This window comes from Orcinus orca, chromosome 10 (assembly GCF_937001465.1).
Source record: "Orcinus orca chromosome 10, mOrcOrc1.1, whole genome shotgun sequence".
In the NCBI taxonomy this organism is placed as follows: domain Eukaryota; kingdom Metazoa; phylum Chordata; class Mammalia; order Artiodactyla; family Delphinidae; genus Orcinus; species Orcinus orca.
Window position 1 is genome coordinate 84,363,760 of NC_064568.1, and position 24,055 is coordinate 84,387,814.

Here is a 24,055-nt window from a genome sequence, read left to right on the forward strand (position 1 = left end):
TTGTTTTGAGCTTGCTTTTTCACGCTTCACATTCTCTACACCCTTAAGCTCTTAGCTTTGCTCTTTACCCTTAACTGTTTAGAAGCACTACTTACATCCTTTACTGTGAAAGTTTCTTTGCTCGAGCACAGAAAGCTTAGATGGTCATAAGCTGGGAGCAAACGGGCCACCCAAATACATATGACTTGAGAGTTTTACCAGAGTGGCATTTCTCTTTGTAGATGGAGTGCAAGCGATTGTTTAGAAAGGGATGGAAAAGAAGTGCACCTGGCTCCTCACTAATTCGTAGCATATTTAGTATACATAAATGATTCGATCACAATAACCTATTCTAGCTCCATGTGTCCTCTGCTCAAGAAACAAACCCGTGGCTGTTAAATAGGCTTTAACACTCCAGTATGGAAGGCTGATAAAGGACAGGCTCACTGTAAAATCTCAGAATAGTTGGTGAGGGTGGGATGTGATTAAAAGACATTTCAACTAAATTATAAAAGAAACAAGGTCGCATTACAGAAATGTTCTCCACGGTGAAAAAATACAGGCAGCCCTCTAAGCTAGGAGAACTAATTAAAATAAGATCCTTGGTAGAGTTTTTCCTAACAGATTAGGAAATCCAGACCTAATCTCAAAGGAGGCCTTAGTATCTTCCCACAGGTCTTAGAAGCTATAGGAAAAAACCCAAAGCCAAAGGTGAAAGCTTGACTAATGCAGAGACCCAGACTAAAGGACAATTGCCCACATGTACAAAAAATGAGAAAACAATGACCAGATTTACATATTTTATAGCTGAAGTTAAAAATCCTTGCCTCACCAGTAAATCTTCATAATGTCAAGTGCTAAATACTCATCTAGCCAGTCTCCCAACTCAGGAATGTTTCCTCTTTGAAATACAATCAAGGAAGATAACACATCTGTTCCGGAAAGAGGCCTAACTTCCCTTATCACAAGATTCCAAATTGCTAAGCCTACATAATGTTTGAATGGGTTGTACCCATTTAGCTGTATAAAAGAGATTTCTCTCTTTGCTTTGCAATCCCTTTGGCAAATTGCCTGTGATGTGCTTCACGTTCTGGTTTAATGCTTATGCAATAGTAAAACTTTTCTGTTCCTACTCCCTTTTTGGAGAGCTTTTCTGAATTGGGAGATTTTGCTTTTAATTATATTTCCCCAACATTTTCTGAGCGTCTATTACTATTTGTGGCTTTCCACTGATTTCTCGAATAATTTTGACAAAAGTCTCTCAGTTCTTTAAAAAAGAAAGAAAAACCCAACAGTCAAAAAAAATCCCTAAGCATTCTGTGTATAGTTTAAATGCTATCTTATACCCAATATTTTAGTATTTGGCTGTAGAAATCTCTTATTACATTCATACCCTGATTTCTTTTTGATATTACTTTTTCTAAATCCAGACCCCCAAATTTTGAATAATGAAGCCATTAAGGTATTATCTATATATATCTAAGTTATTTTTGTAGTTGTGACCACTAGACCACAGGTAAGGTTTGTTCTCTCATTTATATTTGTAATGAAGCATATACAGTTGTGAGACTTGTTCTCTATATATTGTGCAATATTTGAAAAAAGAGGGCAAATCAAAAGAGGAAACTATACATCCCTAAGTTAACCAGATAAAATGCTATTGATATAAATGTTTAACGGTTATACTTTTTAAGTTGGGTAGACCATAATTATATGCATATAAAAGACAAAAAAAAACTGCCAACAGATTTTGTTCCTAGGTATAAATACCTTCTCATTTGGTGACAATAATAGCAAATACTTTATGACATATATCAAAGGGCACTCGGAGGTATGTCAATGTCCTCACTATTCATAATACATATCTAAATCGGGGATTCTATCCTACTCCATACTGATAACGTTGATTAATATAATACATTGACCAGACGTTTTCTCTTTTATCATCAACAGATAGTTGCTGGTTTTCCATACAGTTATCTCTAAAGGCCCCTGCTACAAAACAGATCTGAAATTGAGTTTTCCAGAAGAAACGTCAAAAGAACTTTAATAAATAACTGTACCTGATACTGTCAGGCTCTACCACAGGTCTGATGTAAGATTTTGCAAGCCGTATTAGAAGCAGGCTGCTTAACCCAAGATCAACAAAGCAATGATTAATCACTTTTCTTTTTTTTTTGGCCACGTGGCATGAGGTAATTTTAGTTCCCCCACCAGGGATCGAACCTGTGTCTCCTTCAGTGGAAGTGCGGAGCCCTAACCACTGGACCGCCAGGGAATTCCCAAGAATTAATCACTTTGGACTGAATGAACTGATCTGATTGTGGCTAAAGGTCCTTTACTAAAACTTTTTATACTTTCAGTTGCTATATTTTTCAAACTGACTCCTCAAATTTTAGAAAAATATTCCATTAAAAGAACTTTTGATAAACAGTAATACTTAACAATGACTTTTGAAAATATAAAATATAGATTGATTGGCCCTGTCTACAAAACAATACAGAAGAGTGATTGGATTTTATACAGAATCCTTTTTCATAGGAATGTGGTTATTAATATAGGCTTAGAACTAACCACTCCTCTTAAACAAGTAAGCCTTCATCCCTTTTTCACAACTATGTCATATTAATAAAAAACAGACCAAGTTAAACAAAAGATAAAAATCTAAATACTCTATTATAAAATACCTATCTAAAGGTCTGAGCATACTTAATCAAATTCTTGGCTTCCTAAATATTATGAAATATGTATTTCTTATACTATTTGCAGAGATTTAATTCTGCTACAGAGAAACAAATGTGATGGATGAAACTCATAAGATGTATTAAGTACTGTATAGATAAGTAGTTAGAAAGTAGAGCACATGTGTGTTAAGTATAAGGAGAAAGGACCAGGAGATCTGCACGATCCTTGAGGCACTAGTTATACCTGATACACCTGGACACTAAATATGCCTGGGATACATGAGGCACTAAATATTCCTGATACACTAAATATATTTGGGATATGGGTTATCCATTCTGGCCCCCAAGCGTCCTTTGCCCAAGATAACACAAATAAAATCCATGGCTATTTGGCAGGCAAATTGGTGAGCAAGCAACAGATGTGGTCAGGGGTAATAATCTCTCTTTGATAGGTACTGGCCAGGGTCTATCTGTGGACCTTCTTGCCCAAACCTGGACTCTGGGCTTCATAACCAAACCATCAGTAAGGAAGTTTGATGCAGCAGAAAGATATCTGAACATTGTGTAACCCATGATTCAGCTACTGTGGCCCATCTCCTTGAAACCTTATTTTAAGTCTTAACTTACCTCAATCTTTCCCCTTGTCTCAGGTTATGTGTTTAAATTAATTTAAAAAATCATGCATCCCCGACATTTTGATTTAATTTGAGTCTTTTTATGCCATGAGAGAGCTTGCCTGGTAGTGTGTTTGGAGGCTACCAGGGCATCAAGGTACCTTCCCACAGGACAGTGGGGAGTCAAATGTGGAAGTAGGAAAAATATTAAGGAAACTGAAGCCAGTAACCTAGGGGAGAGAAGACGGTCCTCAAGCCAGGGTGGTAGCATAGTGGTACAGAGAATTGATGTTTCCATGCATATTTTGAAGGCAAAATCAAGAGGATTTCTAGAAGAATTGAATGGACAAGAATGAAGTAATTATCAACTAAATGGGGGAGTGTTTTAATGAAAGATTGGGAGGGGGGAATACTAAGGATTCTATTTTGGACATGTTAATTTTAAGATGTCAAACATCCATGTGAAGAAAAAATATAGGGAACTGTGGGGAATTCTCTGGCTGTCCAGTGGTTCAGACTCGGTGCTTTCACTGCTGAGGCCTGGGTTCAATCCCTAGTGGGGGAACTAAGGTACTGCAATCCACTCGCCCCCAACCTCCACGCAAAAAAAAAAAAAAAAAAAAGAAAAGAAAAGAAAAAAGAAAAGAAAAAGAGAAAGAAATTGGGTGTATGTCTGTCTGGAGTTTAGGAGAGAAGCCTGGGTTGGCAATATAAAATTGGAAGTCATTAATGTACAGATGGCATTGAAAGTCTGAACTTGGTGAGATCGTCAAGCGAGTGAGTACAGAAAAAGAAGTAGTAAAAACTTAGCCCTGTATCCCCCAACATTAAGGGTCTGGGGAGAAGAGATGAGCTAACAATAGATACAGAGCCTCTGGTAAGAGAGAACCAAGTGAAGAAAGTATATCAAAGAGAAATTGTAGGGTCAATTATGTCAGTGTTTCCAATAGGTCAAAAAAAAATGAAGACTAATAATTGGTCATTGGATGTAGAAAAATGATTGTATATTAGTTTATTTTGTCTTTCCCTAGTAAAAAGAGACTTTTTTTCCCTTGCTGTATCACTAGTGCCAAGTACAATGCCTGAAGCACAGCAGTCATTCAGTAATATTAATGAATAAATGAATTAATTAACTAACATTCCTGATGCTATCGACTGAGAGCTTTCCTGTATACTCACTAGGTTAGAGTCCTGAACAAGCAATGAAACTGTGTTAAGTAATACATGCTGATTCTCAGGGTATTTAGTCACGACACTTTTTTCTATTTGTTAAGGTTTTAGTGTAGACTATGTTGTGTTTTTTGTTTTTTGTTTTGTCTGCATTGGGTCTTTGTCGCTGCGCGTGGGGTTTCTTCAGTTGTGGCAAGCAGGGGAGCGGGGGCTACTCTCTGTTGCAGTAAGTGGGCCTCCCATTGCGGCGCCTCCTGTTGTGGAGTATGGGTTCCAGGAGCATGGGCCTCAGTAGTTGCAGCATGCGGGTTCAGCAGTTGCAGCACGTGGGCCCTAAAGCGTGTGGGCTTCAGTAGTTGTGGTGCACGGGCTCAGCGGTTGTGGCTCTCGGGCTCCAGAGTGCAGGGTCAGCAGCTGTGGCACACGGCCTTAGCCGCTCTGCAGTATGTGGGATCCTCCCCGACCAGGGATGGAACGCATGTCCCCTGCATTGGCAGGCAGATCACCAACTACTGTGCCACCAGGGAACTCCTACGGTTTCTTTTTTAAGGGTAATTTTCCCAGTACAGCTGGAAAGGAAAGCCAAGAAGTTGTCCTTGGTTTCTGATGTCTCGATTCTATAACCGCTGAACCTAGCAGATGTTTATAGCAAGAGCTTTTTATGCAACAAACTTTAATCCATTAACCACAGATAAAATAAACCCATGAATTTTGAACTAAATCCTCTCTTGGGAGAAAGGTAAGGACTTGAACTCCTGGACAGGCCCTCTCATTGCAACAAAGGATGATTGATCCTTTGTCCATTAATTTGGGTCTGAGCTTTGGGTCTGAGAGTTCCACAGCCTTTGAGAACATTCTCTTAAAGTTGAAATTGATGAAAAGATGGTATTAAAACACCGAGATTTCCCCTTAGATTTGAAAAGGCCCGTGGGACCAGTAGAAGTGGGAAGTGCTAATGAGTTGTATTTGAGGTGACCCAATCCTACAGATTCTGATTAACTGGTCTAGGGAAAGACCAGTTATTATTTAAACAAACAACTTTTTCATAGTAATTCTTATGTGCCTTCACATAAGAGACAGATCTTTTGTCCACAGGATGTCTGGGTTTCTCTTTGGAAGTTAAATTCTATGGCTATTCAGAAAAAATGAGATGAGGTTGATAGAAAGTGAGAAAGAGAAAGACAAAAATCACAGCAAACCTACCCAGTTATGCTGTGACCATCCTCAGAAGGCTAAGGAAGGCTCCTCCTGCCTTTTATTTACCACCCAGAATGTGAGTACAAACGAACAGGTGTGACACTTAGGAATAATCAAGATAATATCTCCAAGTGCAAAAACTGGTTCAAAAAACATATTGATTTTAGGGTATTTCCCATGGCCCCATAACAGACCAGAGAATCTCATCTGGAATGTGGTTGTGATGCAATTAGGGATGAGGCATAGATGAGTGATAACTGCTTCACTTTGCACTTACTATTTGTCAGGCACTGGTACTTAAGCACTTTTCATTTATCAACTCATGAATCCTCAAAACAATCCTTTGAGCGAGGTATCAATATCATTATCACACAGTCGTATAAATGGAGAAACTAAGGCCCAGAAAAGATGTGTAACTTAACCCGTTCTCACCACAAGAGAATGGTGGTATAGGTTTAATCCCAAGCCATCTGCTTCTAATGATTATGCTTAAACGTTTCACCATCTTGCATCCCTTTGGTAGTAAAGTCACAAAACAGGATTTACTTCTCCTAAAATATTTATTTTTATCTTTTACATCCTAAACAGAGAGATTATTTTTTATGTCCAAAATATATGTGGGTCTGCTTAGCGGTGCCAAGTCGGACGATTTTTCACAAGTAGAAAACAAGTACATTTTTCATTAACATGCTTACATTAATGACAAAAAAATTAAGAAAAATATGTCTAAAGAAAACATATGTGCTCTCCATACGTGGACCAGGAATTTTGTACTTTTGCTTTATCTGAATCCATTACTATAACTGTCCCTCCCCAGTTCTTGTCACCAGTGACATTCACCACTTCACCAAATACATAAATTAAGACTTAATGAGCGCTAATTATGAGCCTCGCCTTTTAAAATCAACCAAAAAACCCTTTACTCACTGGACTCTATGAGTGGACTAATTTAAGTTTAAAATATTCTCCCTATCCTTTGTGGTAAATAAGTGATCCAGACCAGTAATAGGCTACTGACTATCCCTCCAGGGACATAGAACATGCCTGCGAGCTTGATTTGACAAGATTATTACCTTTAGAGAGGCAGAGATGTCACTAACCTTAAAGACGAATTCTTTTTCTATAAAACTTTCCCACTTTGGGATCTGAATACACTTTTTCCAAGTAACACTGCCAGACTCCAGATTGTGTGTGACTTTGCCAGTGGTACAGTGTATTAACTGATACAAAGTTACCCCACTTTTAATAGGTGGTTCAACTATAAAAATTACTTTGTAAAAGAAAAAGTTACGTAGTAGCGAACGTAGGCATCTGCAAGGACTTTCCCCACTACCTCCTTTAGCAAATTACACAACTAAAGATTCCATACCAACTCAGCGTGAATATATCTTTAGGTAAAGAATTGACTGGTTAGCGATCCTAACGATCCCTGCTGTACCTAGGCGGGATTGGGAACACACGCGTCCCACAATAAGCACAAAACAACTTCGCAGGCTAAAGTACAATAATTAAACACTCTTCTTAACATCTCCAAGCAATGAAAAAATTAGAGAATCACAGCTCCTTACAAGCGAAAAGTAGGAAGCCCTGAAAAGGACCTTTGGTTAACAGAACAGACACAAAGCTGAACACTCTAGCCGCCAAAGCCATAAAGGGTGCGTCCCTGGCGCTTGAGCGCGTAGACCACGTCCATGGCGGTGACGGTCTTGCGCTTGGCGTGCTCGGTGTAAGTGACAGCGTCCCGAATCACGTTCTCCAGAAACACCTTCAGCACCCCGCGAGTCTCCTCGTAGATGAGACCAGAAATGCGCTTCACACCTCCACGCCGGGCCAGACGGCGAATAGCGGGCTTAGTGATGCCCTGAATATTATCGCGCAGCACCTTGCGGTGGCGCTTGGCGCCCCCCTTTCCGAGACCCTTCCCGCCCTTCCCACGACCCGACATAACCAACACTTAACTGAAGCTCAACAAAACTGCTTTCTACGGCTCGCGGATGCAAGCTTTTATACGTCCGGTAGCGGACCGAACTGAGAACCTGAAGGCGGGAAGTCCCTCCCTAAGCGGGGGAGGGGAATTTGACAAAAAAAAAGAAAAAGAGGCCTTCTCTGTTCCTTTGTACTGTTTCACGCTGTGGTAACTTATTTTGTTACCATGTTTTAAGGCTTTAACAATTGCTTTTGAATGCGCACGCAAAACATTAGTGTTGTGAAAAAGGGCAAAACTCGTTATCTCACCACACAGAGATCACTGCTGGTAGTTAATTTGGTATTTTGTTGAATAGATAAAAGCACATATTCTTTCAAAGAAAATGTATGCAATGCTGCATATGCCCTTTTAAAACCTCTTTACACTGGTGTATTTAACTCAATTTCCCTTGAGTTTTTAATAACAAGTTATTAATGTCTGCTTATTATTCCTTCCCATTAATTCTCCATAGCACAGTTTTAAACAATTCCCTAGCAATTCCTTAATCAGCCAGATTTTTAAAATAATTCTTTTCTCCACCAATGAAATGCCTTTAACATCATACTTGGAGCTATTACTAAAATTCTATTCTGTTCTATATACTATGGTTTCCCAAATCTATTTGTTACATTCAGAATTAATTTGGGGATAGATGATTTCTTTTTTGTCTGGTTGATCAAGTGGTCAGCAAGCAAGATTTATGGATTTATTTGCCAGTGATAAAGTACCCTCTTTAATTTCTGTAATGTACTGGGGACACTAGTTCTTCCTATTGTGTTTCCATTAAAATGTTTTAAACATTGTAACTTGTTTCAAGAAAAAAGAAAACGCCTTTGGGTTTTTCAGAGGCACCAGGCTTTCCTACCAACATAGGAAAGGTATAATTTCAAAGAGAACTGAAGACGTGAAGGAAAAATTTTTAAATTTCCAACTCTTTTCTCTTACAAGAGAAAGGACTCAGGTTTATTTTTCAAACTGCTCTTGTTTACTCCATGACTAAAAGCCATCTAATCCCTTTAGCAATGCTTATCATTTTACAGTTACGTATGGGAGGTGGTGGAGCAAGGTGGGGTACATTGAAAGGAGAGGGAACTAGGTGAGAAACTAGAAAATGAAACAATATACATTATGCTGTCTCGTAACTCTTAAGTCATCAAGTCCTGTCAGCACTCGATCTTAAAATTACCCCAGCTTCCAACTATTAAGGTTGAGATTTTAATAATGCATAAGGTTGTGGGCCCGTTGCAGCTTAGGGAGGAAGCACTCAGACACACTGGCTGCGAATTCAGCCTCCTTGTCAACTAATACCTTCGACTTCTGAATCCTCCAGGAGTAAGTAATTCCTTACTTCAATTTCATAGGCAGTAAGTAGCTAAGTAGCTTATTGGATAGGACCCAGAAACTAGGTAGCTTATCGGGATAGGATCCAGAGATAAGATTAAAGAAAACCCCAGGAGTTATTGCGATGCTCTGGCTACTTGCAGTGCAATGAGTTATCTTCAAATACTTCTGCAAACTAAAGGATACATGCATTAGTAGTTCTTCACTAAGTACACGAAATCTACTTATAATAGTGAAAGGTAACTCTAACGAACATGCAAAAATGCATGAGAATCAAGGCTCCCCAAAAAACGTACAAACTTTTACTCTAAAGCTATACTTACACATTCAAGAAAACATGAAACATTTCAAAACAGACCTAACAACGGACAAGCTCTTTTTCGGAAAGTGTAGGTGGCTCTGAAAAGAGCCATTGGGTGTGAGAAAGTCTGATCAATCGCTCTGCAATCAGTGACTCACTTGGAGCTGGTGTACTTGGTGACAGCCTTGGTGCCCTCAGACACGGCGTGCTTGGCCAGCTCTCCGGGCAGCAGCAGGCGCACGGCCGTCTGGATCTCCCTGGAGGTGATGGTCGAGCGCTTGTTGTAATGCGCCAAGCGCGACGCCTCGCCCGCGATGCGCTCGAAAATGTCGTTAACGAACGAATTCATGATGCCCATGGCTTTAGACGAGATACCGGTGTCCGGGTGGACCTGCTTCAGCACCTTGTACACGTACACCGAGTAACTTTCCTTGCGGCTGCGCTTGCGCTTCTTACCATCTTTTTTCTGGGCCTTGGTCACCGCCTTCTTGGAACCCTTCTTCGGGGCAGGAGTGGACTTGGCAAACTCAGGCATGGCGAAAAACTGCGGTACAACGGATAAACGAAGATCAGGACACCAACAGGTACCTCTTTAACAACAAGGCTTTATGCAAATGAGGTGCAGTAAAGGTTTCTAGTGATTGGTGATTCTTCTCCAGTGAAGTCATAGCTCAGTTTTGCCCAATCAAGGTAAGCATCCTGCATAGTCGCGTTTCCATTGGTCTAAGTGAAAGTAAAATGTTAGCCAATCGTATAGCTTCCTTTTCGCGCCCAGCAGGGGCTATAAAAGGTGCGCTCTGAAGGTTTTGCGTCACTTATCTTTGGAAGCGTCGGTTGGTGTCGAGTTATGTCTGGGCGAGGCAAACAAGGCGGCAAGGCTCGCGCCAAGGCTAAGACCCGGTCTTCGCGGGCTGGGCTTCAGTTCCCCGTGGGCCGAGTGCACCGTCTGCTCCGCAAAGGCAATTACGCTGAGCGGGTCGGGGCTGGCGCTCCGGTGTACTTGGCGGCGGTGCTGGAGTACCTGACGGCCGAGATCCTGGAGCTGGCGGGCAACGCGGCCCGCGACAACAAGAAGACGCGTATCATCCCGCGTCACCTACAGCTGGCCATCCGCAACGACGAGGAGCTTAACAAGCTATTGGGTAAAGTCACTATCGCGCAGGGCGGCGTACTGCCTAACATCCAGGCCGTGCTGCTGCCCAAGAAGACCGAGAGCCACCACAAGGCCAAGTAGGGACCAAGTTTGGAAGCAACAAAAGGCTCTTTTCAGAGCCACTTCTATCATCATAAAAAAGGTGACACGACTTGGTACATTTTTAATTTGTTCTGTGAAGTACAGTACTGATACTCTCTAGTTAGGCTTCAGTCCTAGGATATCCTCATCTTTCTTGTTCATATTTCACAGTTGTTAATTTAGAAGTCCACAAAATTGACATTTGTGTTAGACTAATTTCAAAATCACTGAAGCTACAAGGTTATTGGCTCATATCTATATAGGTCCATATGTGGGAGTTAGGCAAGTGGCATAAGTGAGTTTTTATGAAGCCAAAGCATCTGTTAGAGGGGCCCTGAGGTGGTTTTTTTGTGAATGATACACAAACTCATTTGGGGTGTCAGAAAGATAGTAAATCCTGCATCTTAAAATTTGCTTTTAAAGAGTTGTTTTAAAACAAGATACGCAGTCGTTACTTAGGCTTATTTTCAACAAATATCACACACTTGGATACCAGGCATTAAGGATACAATGTTAATGAGACGCCGCCGGTCCTAAAGAAAATCTAATGGGGAGAAACAAAAAGAACAATGTAGCAAGATAAGTAAGCTCAGAATATAAGGGGAGCATAGAGGAATAAGATCTGTGAGAGGTAACACTTGGTCTGGGGATTAAAGGAAGTCGGGAAATAGAGGAAAGTGTAGGGATTCCAGCAGAAAATGAGCGTCACCAAATTCATGGCTTGTGGTGTGTGCAGGCAAATGACAAAAAGTTCGATACTGGCAAATAAGGCAGAGTGGTCGCAAGAGAGGAAGAGCCAGAGGGATTTCTAGGCCAGCCCTTTGGTTTCAATGCTTTATATATACTAATGACTTCCAAATCTTATGTCCATCCCAGACTTACCTCAAGTTCAGACATACACATACATCTACTTTCTGATATTCTTGTAGATCTCCGGTGAATTCAAAATGTATATCCCAGACTGAACATCATCACTACTTTCCCAGTGAATCTTATCTTAGTACTTGGCATCACCATCTACCCATTAGCATGAGCCAAAATGGTCTGGCGTCTTGAGTATTCATTTTTGTGAGCCATTACTATAGCAAAAATCCAAGTTCCTTGTATGGAATGATGAAATTATGTTGAAATTCCAGAAAAGCTTAGGTAGAAGGATAACACTACCGGAGTTCAGCACTTAGTTTAGAGACATGGAATATTTGTATCCACATAATTAGAAATGTACACATAACTAGGACTGCTCATTTCCCCTGAATAAATCTTCAAATAATGAGGACTGAAAGATTACTTGGGGAAGCAATATACTGACTGCATATATTCAGGGGAGGGTGCCCTACCCAGCCAGCAGAAAGGGCCATCTCTGTTGTGGGCCCCTCTTGACTTAATATCTCAGTTCCCCAAGCTAGAAGGCCCTGTTTACACACTCAAGAATACCAATCTGATTAGAAATTGGCCTTAAATGTGCCCGGGGAGGGGGTGGGGGACGACTGCTTCCCATGAAATCTTTTTTCCCATAGGAAGGCTGATTCCTGGGAGGGGACACTCAATTATTTTTTGCTTAAGGTGTTAATCCAAGTAGAAAGCATTAGATCATTTTAACTTGGTAAAATATTAGCATTACCCTAAATCCCATGTGGAAATCATAGGTCCTACATTTCACAAGCCCCGACCTCAGAAAAGGAATGGGCATGATTACATCTGACAGTCTAATCGTAGCAGTAGTGTTTTCTAACTAAAAGAGAAATTAGGAATGTAAGAAAGATCTAACCACTTATTTTACTACATTGGGCGACGGAAATAACACATACACCTGGTACTTAGAAAATCACAATGTATAAAGTTCACCTGTCTCCCACAAGCAACGCTAGTAGCAGTAATTAGTAGGGAAACAGTCCTTTTTCAGTGTGCATGTAGGTGGCTCTGAAAAGAGCCTTTTGGGGTGGATGGGAGACCTTCAGGCTCACGCCCTCTCCCCGCGGATGCGGCGGGCAAGCTGGATGTCCTTAGGCATGATGGTGACGCGCTTGGCGTGGATGGCACACAGGTTGGTGTCCTCGAAGAGCCCCACCAGATAGGCCTCGCACGCCTCCTGCAGCGCCATCACGGCAGAACTCTGGAAGCGCAAGTCGGTCTTGAAGTCCTGCGCGATCTCGCGCACCAGGCGCTGGAACGGCAGCTTGCGGATCAGCAGCTCCGTGGACTTCTGGTAGCGGCGGATCTCGCGCAGGGCCACCGTGCCGGGCCGGTAGCGGTGCGGCTTCTTCACGCCGCCCGTGGCCGGCGCGCTCTTGCGGGCCGCCTTGGTGGCCAGCTGCTTACGTGGCGCCTTGCCGCCGGTGGACTTCCGAGCTGTCTGCTTAGTGCGAGCCATGACTAGATGGTTCAGCTAGCATAAAGGCGCGCCCTAGCCACCTATTTATAGCGAGAGTCACAAGCTGATTGGACAAAAGGAGACCAGGACTATCCAACCGGTAACCGGACTGGTTAGGACTCGAAAATTTTATTTGTTGTTCCCCCAATCCTCCGACAGTGTCAGTTATCTGTGACCTCAATTTTTTTTCATTTTTCCTGTAAAGTTGTTTGCTCTGTAACAGCAATTTCCAGTAGAAATAAATACAAGCTACATAAGAAACAAACTTTTCTAGCAACATTAGAACAAAATAAAAACAGAAGAAATTATTTTTAATAGTATTCTGTTTAATAGTATTCTGTTTAACCCCATATATCTAAAATATTCATTTCAACATGTAATCAATATAATTGTTAGATATTTCACATTAATTTTTTTTATTTTGCAGTTTGAAATCCAGTGTGTATATTACATGTCTACTGCTTTGTTCAAACGAGCCACATATCCAGTGATCAGTGGCCACAATTGGTTAATAGTAGCACTGTACCATCACCCCTCAGCTTTCCTTCAAACACGAATTTTAAGAACTTAAAATTTTTTTTCAGTAAGTACAATCTGATTTGCATGTGAGGAATTAAAGGGTTAATAACTTCATAGGGAAACTCATCCTTACATGAACTTCTTTTCATTGTTAGTTAATATAAAACAATTCCATTGCAGTACAATTTATTTTTCTATTTTAGGAATGTAATTCCTTTGTTTTTAAAGAATCTAATTCCCCACCAGTAACCTATGTTTACCGCAAGCTACACACCCCTTGGGTTTGCATCTATATCCAATAGTTCCTTAGCAACTGGCAGAACCTTAGGAGAGCCTCCTTGCCTGGCATCTGATACATCTGATCCTCCCCCTCCCCCCAGGGCCTAGAAATTACCAAGGCAAGCTTTTTTTTTTTTTTAAGGAAAAAATGATCTAATCCCATCAGTACAAGGTCTTTTAACAATAAAAAGACTAAGAAAACGGCATTTTAAACTAGAACTTAGCATTTTTATCCTGAAACGAATGATCATCGACTTATATAGACATCTGTTTGTATGGATGGGTGCGAGGGAGCTTGGAAAATACTTGAGAACCCAATAATAAACAATGAGTATAATTGCCAGGCACCTCAGCTAACTTTTCCAATAAGAAGCCTGAGTATTTAAATATTCCTTAATCAGCAATGGAAAAGGTAATGTACACTGATGTGAAATTAGGTCTTTCTCAGATATCTTACGGCTCCAAAAATGGCCTTTGACCTAAGATACAGGTTTGGTTTGATCCCTGAACATTCAGGATGTCTAGAACCCAGAAAACAAAGATGTCTTAAAACTGCCACAAAAAGGCACATTGACCTTCCACCAGAAGTTTGTGCTTTCCAGAGGTTCATGATGGGTAGAGGTGAAGGTGACAATACTTAAGAATGACTCATTCCACATAACCCCTCAAATCTGCCAATGGTGTTCAATCAAAGTTTATAGGTTATTTCACACACTTTAACATGGAGTGGAAATCACTTCCTAACACAAGTTTTGAGGTTGGTATAATTCACCTATAATGGTCCTAAGTATTATCTAGAGTATAAGCTTTATAAACCTAGTGCTCAGTTCTTCCCAGAAAACTGTAGGTGGCTCTGAAAAGAGCCTTTGGTTTGATTGAGAAACTTGAGCTGCATTAAACTAATCCAGACTTCTATTTGCCTTTGGCCTTGTGGTGGCTCTCGGTCTTCTTGGGCAGCAGCACGGCCTGGATGTTGGGCAGGACCCCACCCTGCGCGATGGTGACTTTACCCAGCAGCTTATTGAGCTCCTCGTCGTTGCGGATAGCCAGCTGCAGGTGGCGCGGGATGATGCGCGTCTTCTTGTTGTCGCGGGCCGCGTTGCCCGCCAGCTCCAGGATCTCGGCCGTCAGGTACTCCAGCACCGCCGCAAGGTACACCGGCGCGCCGGCCCCGACCCGCTCGGCGTAGTTGCCCTTACGGAGCAGGCGGTGCACTCGGCCCACGGGAAACTGGAGCCCGGCCCGCGATGAGCGAGTCTTAGCCTTGGCGCGAGCCTTGCCCCCTTGTTTGCCTCGCCCGGACATGGCTCGGGATCAACAACCGCTATCAAAGATAAGAAGCAAAAAACTTAAAAACGCATATTTTATAGGCCCTGCTAGGCGCGAAAAGGAAGCGGTACGATTGGCTAACATTTTACTTTCATTTAGGCCAATGGAAACGCCGCTATGCAGGATGCCTACCTTGACTGGGCAAAAAAAAAAAAAAAAATTGAGCTATGACGTCACTGGAGAAAAATCACCAATCACCAGCCACCTTTATCCCACCTCATTTGCATAAACCCTTGTTGTTAAAGAAGCGCCTTTTACTTTCCTGGTCCTTTGTTTCATTTCGATCGCAGTACTTTAGCATGCCTTAGCCTGCGAAGTCCACTCCTGCCCCGAAGAAGGGCTCCAAGAAGGCGGTGACTAAGGCACAGAAGGATGGCAAGAAGCGCAAACGCAGCCGCAAGGACAGCTACTCCGTGTACGTGTACAAGGTGCTGAAGCAGGTCCATCCGGACAATGGTATCTCGTCCAAGGACATGGGCATCATGAATTCGTTCGTTAACGACATCTTCGAGCGCATCGCGGGCGAGGCGTCGCGCCTGGTGCATTGCGCTCGACCATTACATCCAGGGAGATCCAGACGGCCGTTCGCCTGCTGCTGCCTGGAGAGCTGGCCAAGCATGCAGTGTCTGAGGGTACCAAGGCTGTCACCAAGTATACCAGCTCCAAGTAAATGTGTTTATAGGCGTTACCAAACCCAAAGGCTCTTTTCAGAGCTACTTAACACTTCTCAAGAAAGAGCTGGGGCGCCTTGCCTGTCATTTCCTTGCGGGGGGTGGGGGAAGGTGGCGGGGAGAGAGAAGGAGGAGGTGTCTTTGCTGGATTGGGGTAATATTTGAAGAGGTGACGTTTAACCCAGATTTGGTGTTAATCTGACAAATGTTCAGACAAGGAAGTGCATTTTGGCGAGCACTTCTGGTGTCAACACTATGTTCTTTGATTCATCTAGCCCGTCTCCCCAGGTTTTGACTGGACAGACAATACCTGAAAACCTCGAGAACAACAATGACAACGCCAGGGAAATCCAGGAAGTCACTGGACTAGTTCCCTTTAGATACAAGTTTAATTTCACAGTTAGGAAGCCCCAGGTTAAAATGTTTGCAGTTTAGCACATTCTATAAGTGCGCCTGGGAGCCTGTAAGCATTGTGAATGGAAGCCATTTTTACGTGTACAGGAACTCCACACCCATTTTTACGTGTACAGGAACTCCACACCCATTCACTCCACAGCCCTTTTTCTCGTATCACTTTGCAGCAGACCACGATGCCGTACACTAGTGCAGGAACTAAGGAACAAAACTTCAGCTGCAATACGTGATCTGAACAGATAACTCCTTAAAAGAAAAGATAGGTACCCCTGAAAAGAGCTTTTACAATTGAAAACAGCAATACAAGATACAATGCAATCAGCCGCCAAAGCCATAGTGGGTGTGTCCCTGGAGCTTGAGAGAACAGAGTCTACAGCAGTGACCGTCTTGCGCTTGGCACGCTGGGTGTAGGTTATGGCGTCATGGTCACATTTCATAGTAAGACCTTCAGCACCCCGCGTGTCTCTGTAGATGAGACCGGAGATGCACTTAACTCCACCGCGGCAGGCCAGGCGCCGGATGGCGGGCCTGGTGATACCCTGGATGTTGGCACACAGGACCTTACCGTGGCTCTTGGCACCACCATTAACCCTAGCCCCTCCCCGCCTTGCCGTGGCCTTGCCATGTTGAGAGTGCAGATAAATCGAAACTCTAAAGACAACAGTGGAAAAAAGGTGTACTCAAGGCGGGGGGGGGCGGGGGGGACAGCCGTTTATTTGAATTCTTCGGACCAAATTAAAAACTAGAGAAACTCGAGAGGGAAAGACTCGCATTTCTCGTTCCTCCCCCTTCCTTGTTCCAAACAAAGGCGGAACTCCCGAAGTAGCTGAGTTCATCTTGGATAAGGTGAGGCCTAAGGTGCGGTGCCCTTGGAGGGAAGAAAAGGTGCTGTGGACTCAGAGATGTATTTTAGGCACGAAAAAGAGATTAACCAGAGAATGCGGAATGTGCTGGATGGCCTAGGGGCAGGGATGGATGGAGGCTCTTTTTAATTGTGCCCGTTTTAAGCACTTTGAATTTTGAATCATATGTACACATTGTCCATAAATAAACAAACAAAACACAGGTAAGATAATAAATGCTTCAGTAGAGATGTGCATGGAAAGCCCAAAGAGCCCAGAATAAATAATATTACCAATAAAGGAGGGTGGTGTACAAAACAGCATTCTGGATACTTGAAGTAAGAAAGTGGATATCACATTCAAGGCATTGGAAATGGTTAGTGGGACTAAAGTCTACAGGAGTGGGCTTCTCAAAACGATGACAGGATTTCAGTATAAAACCACTAGGTATGAACCATGAAACGTTTATCAAATAAGATTCTGAAGTATTCACGATTCAAGATGCCAGTTTAGTGTTGTATGGTTATTTAACTGAAGCAGACTCTGACATTACTTGTTAAATTAATCTGGCAGTCATACGAGGTTCTTTGTTCCCCTGAGCATGAAGGAGAAAAAGAAAGTACCATTGTTCCGTTTTGGAACTAGTAGTCCTCTTTTTAACAAGCTAAAAAGAAATGTCAAATACAACATTGTTACCTTTGCAGCCAGCCAGGGGATCAGAATTGCAAACTGCATAGATCTATATCTAAGGAATATGCAACAATGTCTAATGTTTGGTCTTCCTAGGAGATCTCTTACAAATCAAATGAGACTCCCACATTTTTATTAACTGAGAACAGACAACTCGGTGGTAGTTTTGAACACCGGCAGAGAATTCCATCTTAGACAGGAGAAGGAGAATCTGACAACTCTTTAGATCACATTCTTTTGACTACTTTTATGAAGGAGGATTGGAACTGTAATTTCAGGGTAGAGGAACATCTTACTTTTTTGAGAATCATTAATTATAGACTTTCATTTTTAAGGTTAGGTTCTGAAATTTAAGTAGTTAATATTATAAGAAAGAGCAGGCCTGAGTTCATATTTTACATGAAAAACAGAAAAAAGACTGCAGAGGATTTTATCCTTCAAAAGGGCTTTATCTTCCACCATCCAGGAAGTCCTCTCTACTGTACAGATTGGCTTATTGTCAATAATAAGGGTATTCTTTGTTTTTTGTTATTTTCATATGTTTAGTAGGTACATTCCTCACCTTCGTTCATGCAAGTTTTTTAATAAATTTGTTTTCTATAACCTCATATTCTTCTATGAGAACCTACTATTTAGTCTGTCTCAGCAGGTTTATAAGACAGAAGTTGTAACAGAGATGCGAGAATCCATAGAGCGTAAGGAGGGCCTGCTTTCCTTTCCAGTGTTTCTATGAGCCGTAGTTGTTATAAACTGGAAGTAACAATGGAATGCTTCAAGCTGGGACTTTATTAGGATTCTTACATCTGAGGAATATATTCACGATAACAAAACTCACAAGAGATGCTCATCAAACTAGAATTCACTATATTAGTTGTAATGAGAAGTATGCCTGGCCTGACTGACCAATTTATTGGTCACAAATTGCTTTAGTAAGTCAAGAAAGTAAATGAAGTAGCCTGATTCCTAAGGAACATCTTCATAAATCTTTAACAGTACTATAACTTCTCTCTCTTTATTCTTGGTATAATTGTATCTTAAACAGTCACACTTGCAATCTAGCATGAATTGATTGTCTCCCTGGAGGATTTTGAGGTAGAGGTCACCAACAATCCTCACACCTCACCTTTCCTTTGCTCAGATCCTAGCATTCCATCTCAACTCCCGTGCACATATCTGTCATTAAATTGTTGGAGTTTCACTTTTATATCATTTTACATTTGACTGCATGATTTCTTAATATCTGAGAAACATTAGAGATTTGGAAGTGCTTTCAAAGAACCTCATCCATCTATTCCTGCTCCTGTTATGACCAGGTTCTATTTCTGTACCCTTTCTTCAACTTCTGGGAAAGAACCCCACATAAGGTTTATAAAACTGAATTCCCAGATGAGAGCCCCCAAAGATGCACTTACATATGGGAGAGGTTAGCACCCTTCAGGCTCTCAAATGTGTTGATTTAGAAACTCAATATCTGTGTGTACAAAAAAAGACTACAGACTTAGAATTTTAAAACAAAACTTTGTCATTTATAAAACTCTGCTGCAGGAAGAAAGGGAAAGGGGTGAGAAGGAGACCTGCAAGCTTAACCAAGCAGAGGTCCAACCAACCTCTCATTTAGTGGCCCCCAGGTTTTCCTCTCCCTCTCCATGCAATGAAGGTAGGAGTTAGAACTCTTAGATACCAAGACCATGTTTCCTTGGGAAAACAAGACAAAACAAAACAAAATACCAGAAAATGGATGATCTGAGGTCACCGAAGGGTGACTTCACTACCACAAAGAGGCAAATGCCATTCTGGTCACTGTGCGGATCACAGACAAGTCAGTGAAACTCGTACCAGTTTCCTTATCCGCAAAACAGGGGTAGAAAGCCAGCCCAGTTTCATCAAAAAGTTGTTTGGATCGAATAAAACAATATATGTATCAGGGAAATAATTAAGCATCATACAATAAGGGAAGAAGAATTATATAGAAAGTATTGCCAATTCCAGTTATAAATCAGGCATATCATTGTAGAGCCAATGATTTTATGTGACCCAATCAGCCAGCAAAAGGGAAATTAATTTATTTCATCATCAAGTATTTGTTAAGCACCTACGATTATGTGACAAGCACTATGCTAGTATGGAGGATACACAGTGAAAAAAAGCCTGTGAAAGTTTCTTGGGAAAAAAAAGCCTGTGAAAGTTCCTGCTCATGTGACACTTTGAGGGGAGGGGTAAGCTAGGCAATAAAAAAATAAATTAATAAAATTCTTAATATATCAGCTCCTTAGTAAGTGATTTGGATAAAAATAAAGCACGAAAGGGGATAGGAAGTTGGGGATCTCAATTTTAAGGAGGGTATGCAGACAAGGCGTCGTGGAGGAGTCATTGGCATAAAGTGCTGAGTCACTACCTGGGGAAATCTGTTGCAGGCAAAAGGAACAAGTAACCAAGTCAGGTACTTAGTGTGTTCTGGGAACTGCAAGAGGCCGTTGTGGCTGGGGAAAGGGATCTATGGGGTGAGCAGTTTTGAACTTCTTGTGTCTTTTTCTCTTAGTCCAACTTAATTTCTGCACAGAGCCTTGGCAGCCTGCATGTTTTCTAAATAGCTGCTGAAAAAAATGCCCTGCAAAGCAAGACGAGATGGTGCCACCTCTGCAAGGCTCTAGATCCAGGAAAGCAAACAGTATTATTGCAAAACCATCCCGAAAGAGGTGAATTCCAACAAAGGAGTCTTGTTCTCAGCCATACGCCAGCACCAAGTGCAGAGCCTGGAATGTACACTCAGTGAATGACACCCCAACAAATGTTTTTTTACAGCTTAATATAATAACCATACATAGCACTTAGATGGTGTCTTTAGGGGAGTTTTCTTATCTCTAATCATCCCACTCTCACAAAACTCCACGCAAGCCCAACAATTTTGTAAACAATCATCATTTCTGAAAACATATGACAAACTTAAATAGCCCCATAAGAAGACACTGACGTTCACTAAAGCGTTACTTATAGTGGCAAAAAATTGGGGACACTCCTACTGAGTAAAACTAAGGGAGTAGATCAGGAAAATTCCTGTTTCTAGAGTTGTTCAGGTTACTGTTACTGCATAGTAAGCAGCCCAAGCTCGGTGGCACAAAACATTTTATTATGTGCATGGATTCTGTGATCAGGAATTAGGGCAGAGCACAGCAGGAATGGCTGTCTGCTCCAAAATGTCTGGGGCCCCAGGTAGAGGGTCACTGACTTGTGATTCTTGGGACAGCCGCTGAGGGCTGGAATCGTCTGGAAGCATCTTCACCCACATGTCTGGCAACTGACACTGGCTGTGGGCTGGGACTGTCTGCGAGAGCACTTTTATGTGGTCTGGCTTCCTAACTGTGTGGTGGCCCAGAATGTTCAGACTTCTCATATATTCCAGAAGTGAGTCTCCCAGGACACTTAACCAGAAGCTGTGACTTCCCATCTTAGGATAAAAGTCAAAATCCTAACCAGGTCCCACACAGCATTGTCAGTTGTATATAAGATGATTAAGTGGGAGGTACAAAGCTGGAAGCAGGGATTTCACCCTTAGAAAAGGTCCCTGAAAACCCAGATGAAAATGTCGTTTTACAAAAGTTGAGGAGTCCTAACGATAATTCTTGGGTATAGGACTGTCCTGAGCACAGCTGGACTTCCAGCATCTCTGGCCCTGTTCTGTCAACGCCAGTTGTGCCCTGAGCCATTGAGACAACCAAAACGCCCACACGTTTTCAAAATGCCCCTCCAGGGGGCGGTACAGTTTTGTTGGTGGGGTGGGGGGAACACGTTGTTTAAAATTTACTAGTTGGGATCCGGTGCCTAAAAGATGGATCTTTGTCACAAGAGATACCTTTCCAAAATTATTCCTTGTGGGCCCCATGGTGTAATGGTTAGCACTCTGGACTTTGAATCCAGCGATCCGAGTTCAAATCTCGGTGGGACCTTGATGAATGTTCTCGTTTTCATTTTTATTTCTGCAATCTCGTCCCTTAAAACCAGCATTTCCCCCTGTAATCCAGCCCACCACACGTCAGTCATAATGAGCAATAGTATCTTGGTCAAGCTTCGGAAATCGGAGCCCACCGGCTGCTGGAGCGAAGCTGTATGCAGAAACCAGCGCCGCGGGGAGCAGCCGCCAATCCTGTTACCTGTGCCCAGGTCCGGGCGCGGAGGGGCTGTCTCTCGACTGTCTCCCCTCGCTTTATTCCTAGAAAGGAATCTATGTACGCATGGAAACGGACTTTCTGTTTTTAAAAGAATGGCCACATTACCCTAAAACTGGAAAAGGAAGTCTAAACCGAGACGTGATAAATATCTGATTAGCAGCTGCTTTCCCTCGCGGCTTTGCTCTTCACTGAGCTTTCTCAGAGGGTGGCATCCGAGCCCACACAGGCAGAGCACGATGGATTAGCAGTCCCGGGCCTTAACCACTTTCACGCCACCTCGACCCATCTTAGCTGCAAATTCCTTAGATTCTTTCTTCGACTTATGTTAGTAATACCTCTGCACTTCGATTACGTTGATCCGTGTGGTACAGTTCTTCAAACTGCAGGTAGCAACCCATGAGTGAGCAGCCCTTGTTGTCACCTTTGAGAATCCTAAGACAGGACAAGTTCTTTTCACTTTGCTCGGGCAGCTTTCCACATCTTAATGATTGCTGACCTAACCTGCCCACATCTCCAACCTCATTTGTCACCGTTCCTGTCACACACTTACCTCCAAATTAGCTTCTAGCCACAAGCCACGATAAAATTATTTCTATTCTTCCTTTTTTTTTCCTCTCCACATTTTCTACCAGCAAAACTTTTTTGCCCTCCCATTTCCCCTCATGTTATGAGGTCTGATTCTCTACTCATTCCTCAAATATTAACTAAGCCCTTTCAGCCCTTCTTACTGAGGACTTCATTGACTCCCTTCCTCTAGGCTTTCGTGCCCCATCTGTTTCCTCAGCACCGGAATGTCCCCTTCTCCTACCACCTCACGTTTTAATTGCTTGTTTGATAAGCCCTCCCTCCTGCTCTAGACAGCAAGGTCTCCTAGGGGAGAGACCAGTACTGTGGCCTTGTTCACCTTTCAGTTCTCAGTCCCACAGTCCCTGCTTCCTGTTAGGAGTTCAAAAATACTTGCTGAGTGCAGGGAGTTCCCTGGTTCCTAGTGGTTAGGATTCCGGGCTTTCCCTGTTTGGGGAACTGAGATCCCATAAGATGCATGGCCAACAAAACAAAACAAACAAACAAAAAACAAGTTGCTGAGTGCATAAAGTTTTCACCTAATCTGGTTTGATCATCCCAGAACCCAGGACAGTTCATGTCCACGCTTGGTTCCAAATCTGTCTGCTCCACTTCTTCCCAGATTTCTTCTCACTCTTTTCCTTCAATGATCCCAAGTCTACAGTGACACTAAGGACAAGTCTTTGCCCAAGACTGGAGCAGAAGCCTCCCTGAAGGTGAATGTCAACCATGACTCTGTCTTAATGAGACCACAGCGGTAGCTAAAGTTGGGTGGGGGGGATGTGTAATTGGAGCACTGAATTTTGCACTTTTGAATGAGAGTTTGAAAAGAAAGTCTCCTTTGACTACATTCTTGCCCTGTCTTCCTGAAGTGTGTATGTGCCCAGTTTCGGTTACCTATTGGTTGTAGGGAGGCCAGTGCCTGCCATGGGCTTAGCCTCTGGAAAGCACTAATTACACATTTGTCCTTCAGCTGAAGATTTTTGAGCGCTGCACAGAAAGCTAGGATTTAGGCTGAAGGTGTTCTTTTTCCCTTTCTGAGGGTGCAGGAAAGAGACAGACCTTAACCTCTGAACGCTGCACTTGTTTGTCCCCTACTCAGAAGGGTTTCACTTGCTGCTCTCATCACAGTTTGCCTGGGGGCAAGAGTCTGGGAAAGCTGTAGGATGTGGCCCTCGAGAAGTACAGATGCTTTTCTCTGCTAGACGGGGAGCCACTGCTGCACAAGTCACAGGCACCTTCCTGCACGTGGTGCACTTTTGTTAACATATCGGGAACCGCGCAGGGTCAAGGCCATTGGGACTATTCTTCCCTGTGGCGTTGGAAAATGTAATTGAACTGGTGTATTCGTCGCTGACCGGTTATGTCGAGGGAAGAGGAATCTACCTGGCTTTCCCCGCACAGGTTTAAAAGCATCTCCTTTGTAAGAACATTTTTCTTGAATCTGCCAGGTTTCGACAGTTTAGAATCTCCAGTGGAGGATGTTTACCCTCTCTCCTGAGGGTTTCCTACCCACTCTATGCAAAAAATGAACCGTCCTTGGCCATTCTCCACCTGTTCTAAGCTTGAGGAAAACTCCCAACCCAGCTTTCCAGAAAAGAACCAACTTAAGATTTTTCCAGTAAAGCCACCCTGAAAAAATCCTTCTGCAAGGGAATCCTGCAAGAAGCCTGGTGTTTACAGGGATGCTTATAGGGTTGTGGAGTTTTTTGCTGGTTTGTTTG

The 24,055-nt window shown here is 42.5% G+C and overlaps 4 protein-coding genes, 1 non-coding gene and 2 pseudogenes across 5 annotated transcripts; 3 read left to right on the forward strand and 4 right to left on the reverse strand.

The window, feature by feature from the left end:
• Window positions 1-6,190: 6,190 nt before the first annotated feature.
• On the reverse strand, window positions 6,191-12,857 carry LOC101281959 (histone H3.1). Its single transcript, XM_033417072.2, is given in 2 exon segments — window positions 6,191-7,608; window positions 12,529-12,857. Coding segments are annotated over 2 exon segments (660 nt in total). The 3' UTR covers window positions 6,191-7,277.
• Window positions 9,312-9,814, reverse strand: LOC101283725 (histone H2B type 1-L-like). Its single transcript, XM_004286105.3, has one exon. It carries the CDS (start codon window positions 9,785-9,787, stop codon window positions 9,407-9,409), a length of 381 nt encoding a protein of 126 aa, XP_004286153.1. The 5' UTR covers window positions 9,788-9,814; the 3' UTR covers window positions 9,312-9,406.
• LOC101284731 (histone H2A type 1-H) lies at window positions 10,075-11,575 on the forward strand. Its single transcript, XM_033417069.2, has one exon. The coding sequence runs from the start codon at window positions 10,100-10,102 to the stop codon at window positions 10,484-10,486; it is 387 nt and encodes a 128-aa protein (XP_033272960.1). The 5' UTR covers window positions 10,075-10,099; the 3' UTR covers window positions 10,487-11,575.
• Window positions 12,858-13,790: 933 nt separating the features above from the next.
• On the reverse strand, window positions 13,791-15,396 carry LOC101283475 (histone H2A type 1). Its single transcript, XM_004286104.4, has one exon. It carries the CDS (start codon window positions 14,958-14,960, stop codon window positions 14,568-14,570), a length of 393 nt encoding a protein of 130 aa, XP_004286152.1. The 5' UTR covers window positions 14,961-15,396; the 3' UTR covers window positions 13,791-14,567.
• LOC101284984 (histone H2B type 1-C/E/F/G/I-like) lies at window positions 15,284-15,654 on the forward strand (annotated as a pseudogene).
• A 519-nt stretch (window positions 15,655-16,173) lies between these two features.
• LOC117198877 (histone H4-like) lies at window positions 16,174-16,694 on the reverse strand (annotated as a pseudogene).
• Window positions 16,695-21,473: 4,779 nt separating this feature from the next.
• Window positions 21,474-21,545, forward strand: TRNAQ-UUG (transfer RNA glutamine (anticodon UUG)). Its single transcript has one exon. It is a non-coding gene; the product is annotated as a tRNA-Gln (tRNA).
• The last annotated feature ends 2,510 nt before the right edge of the window (window positions 21,546-24,055 follow it).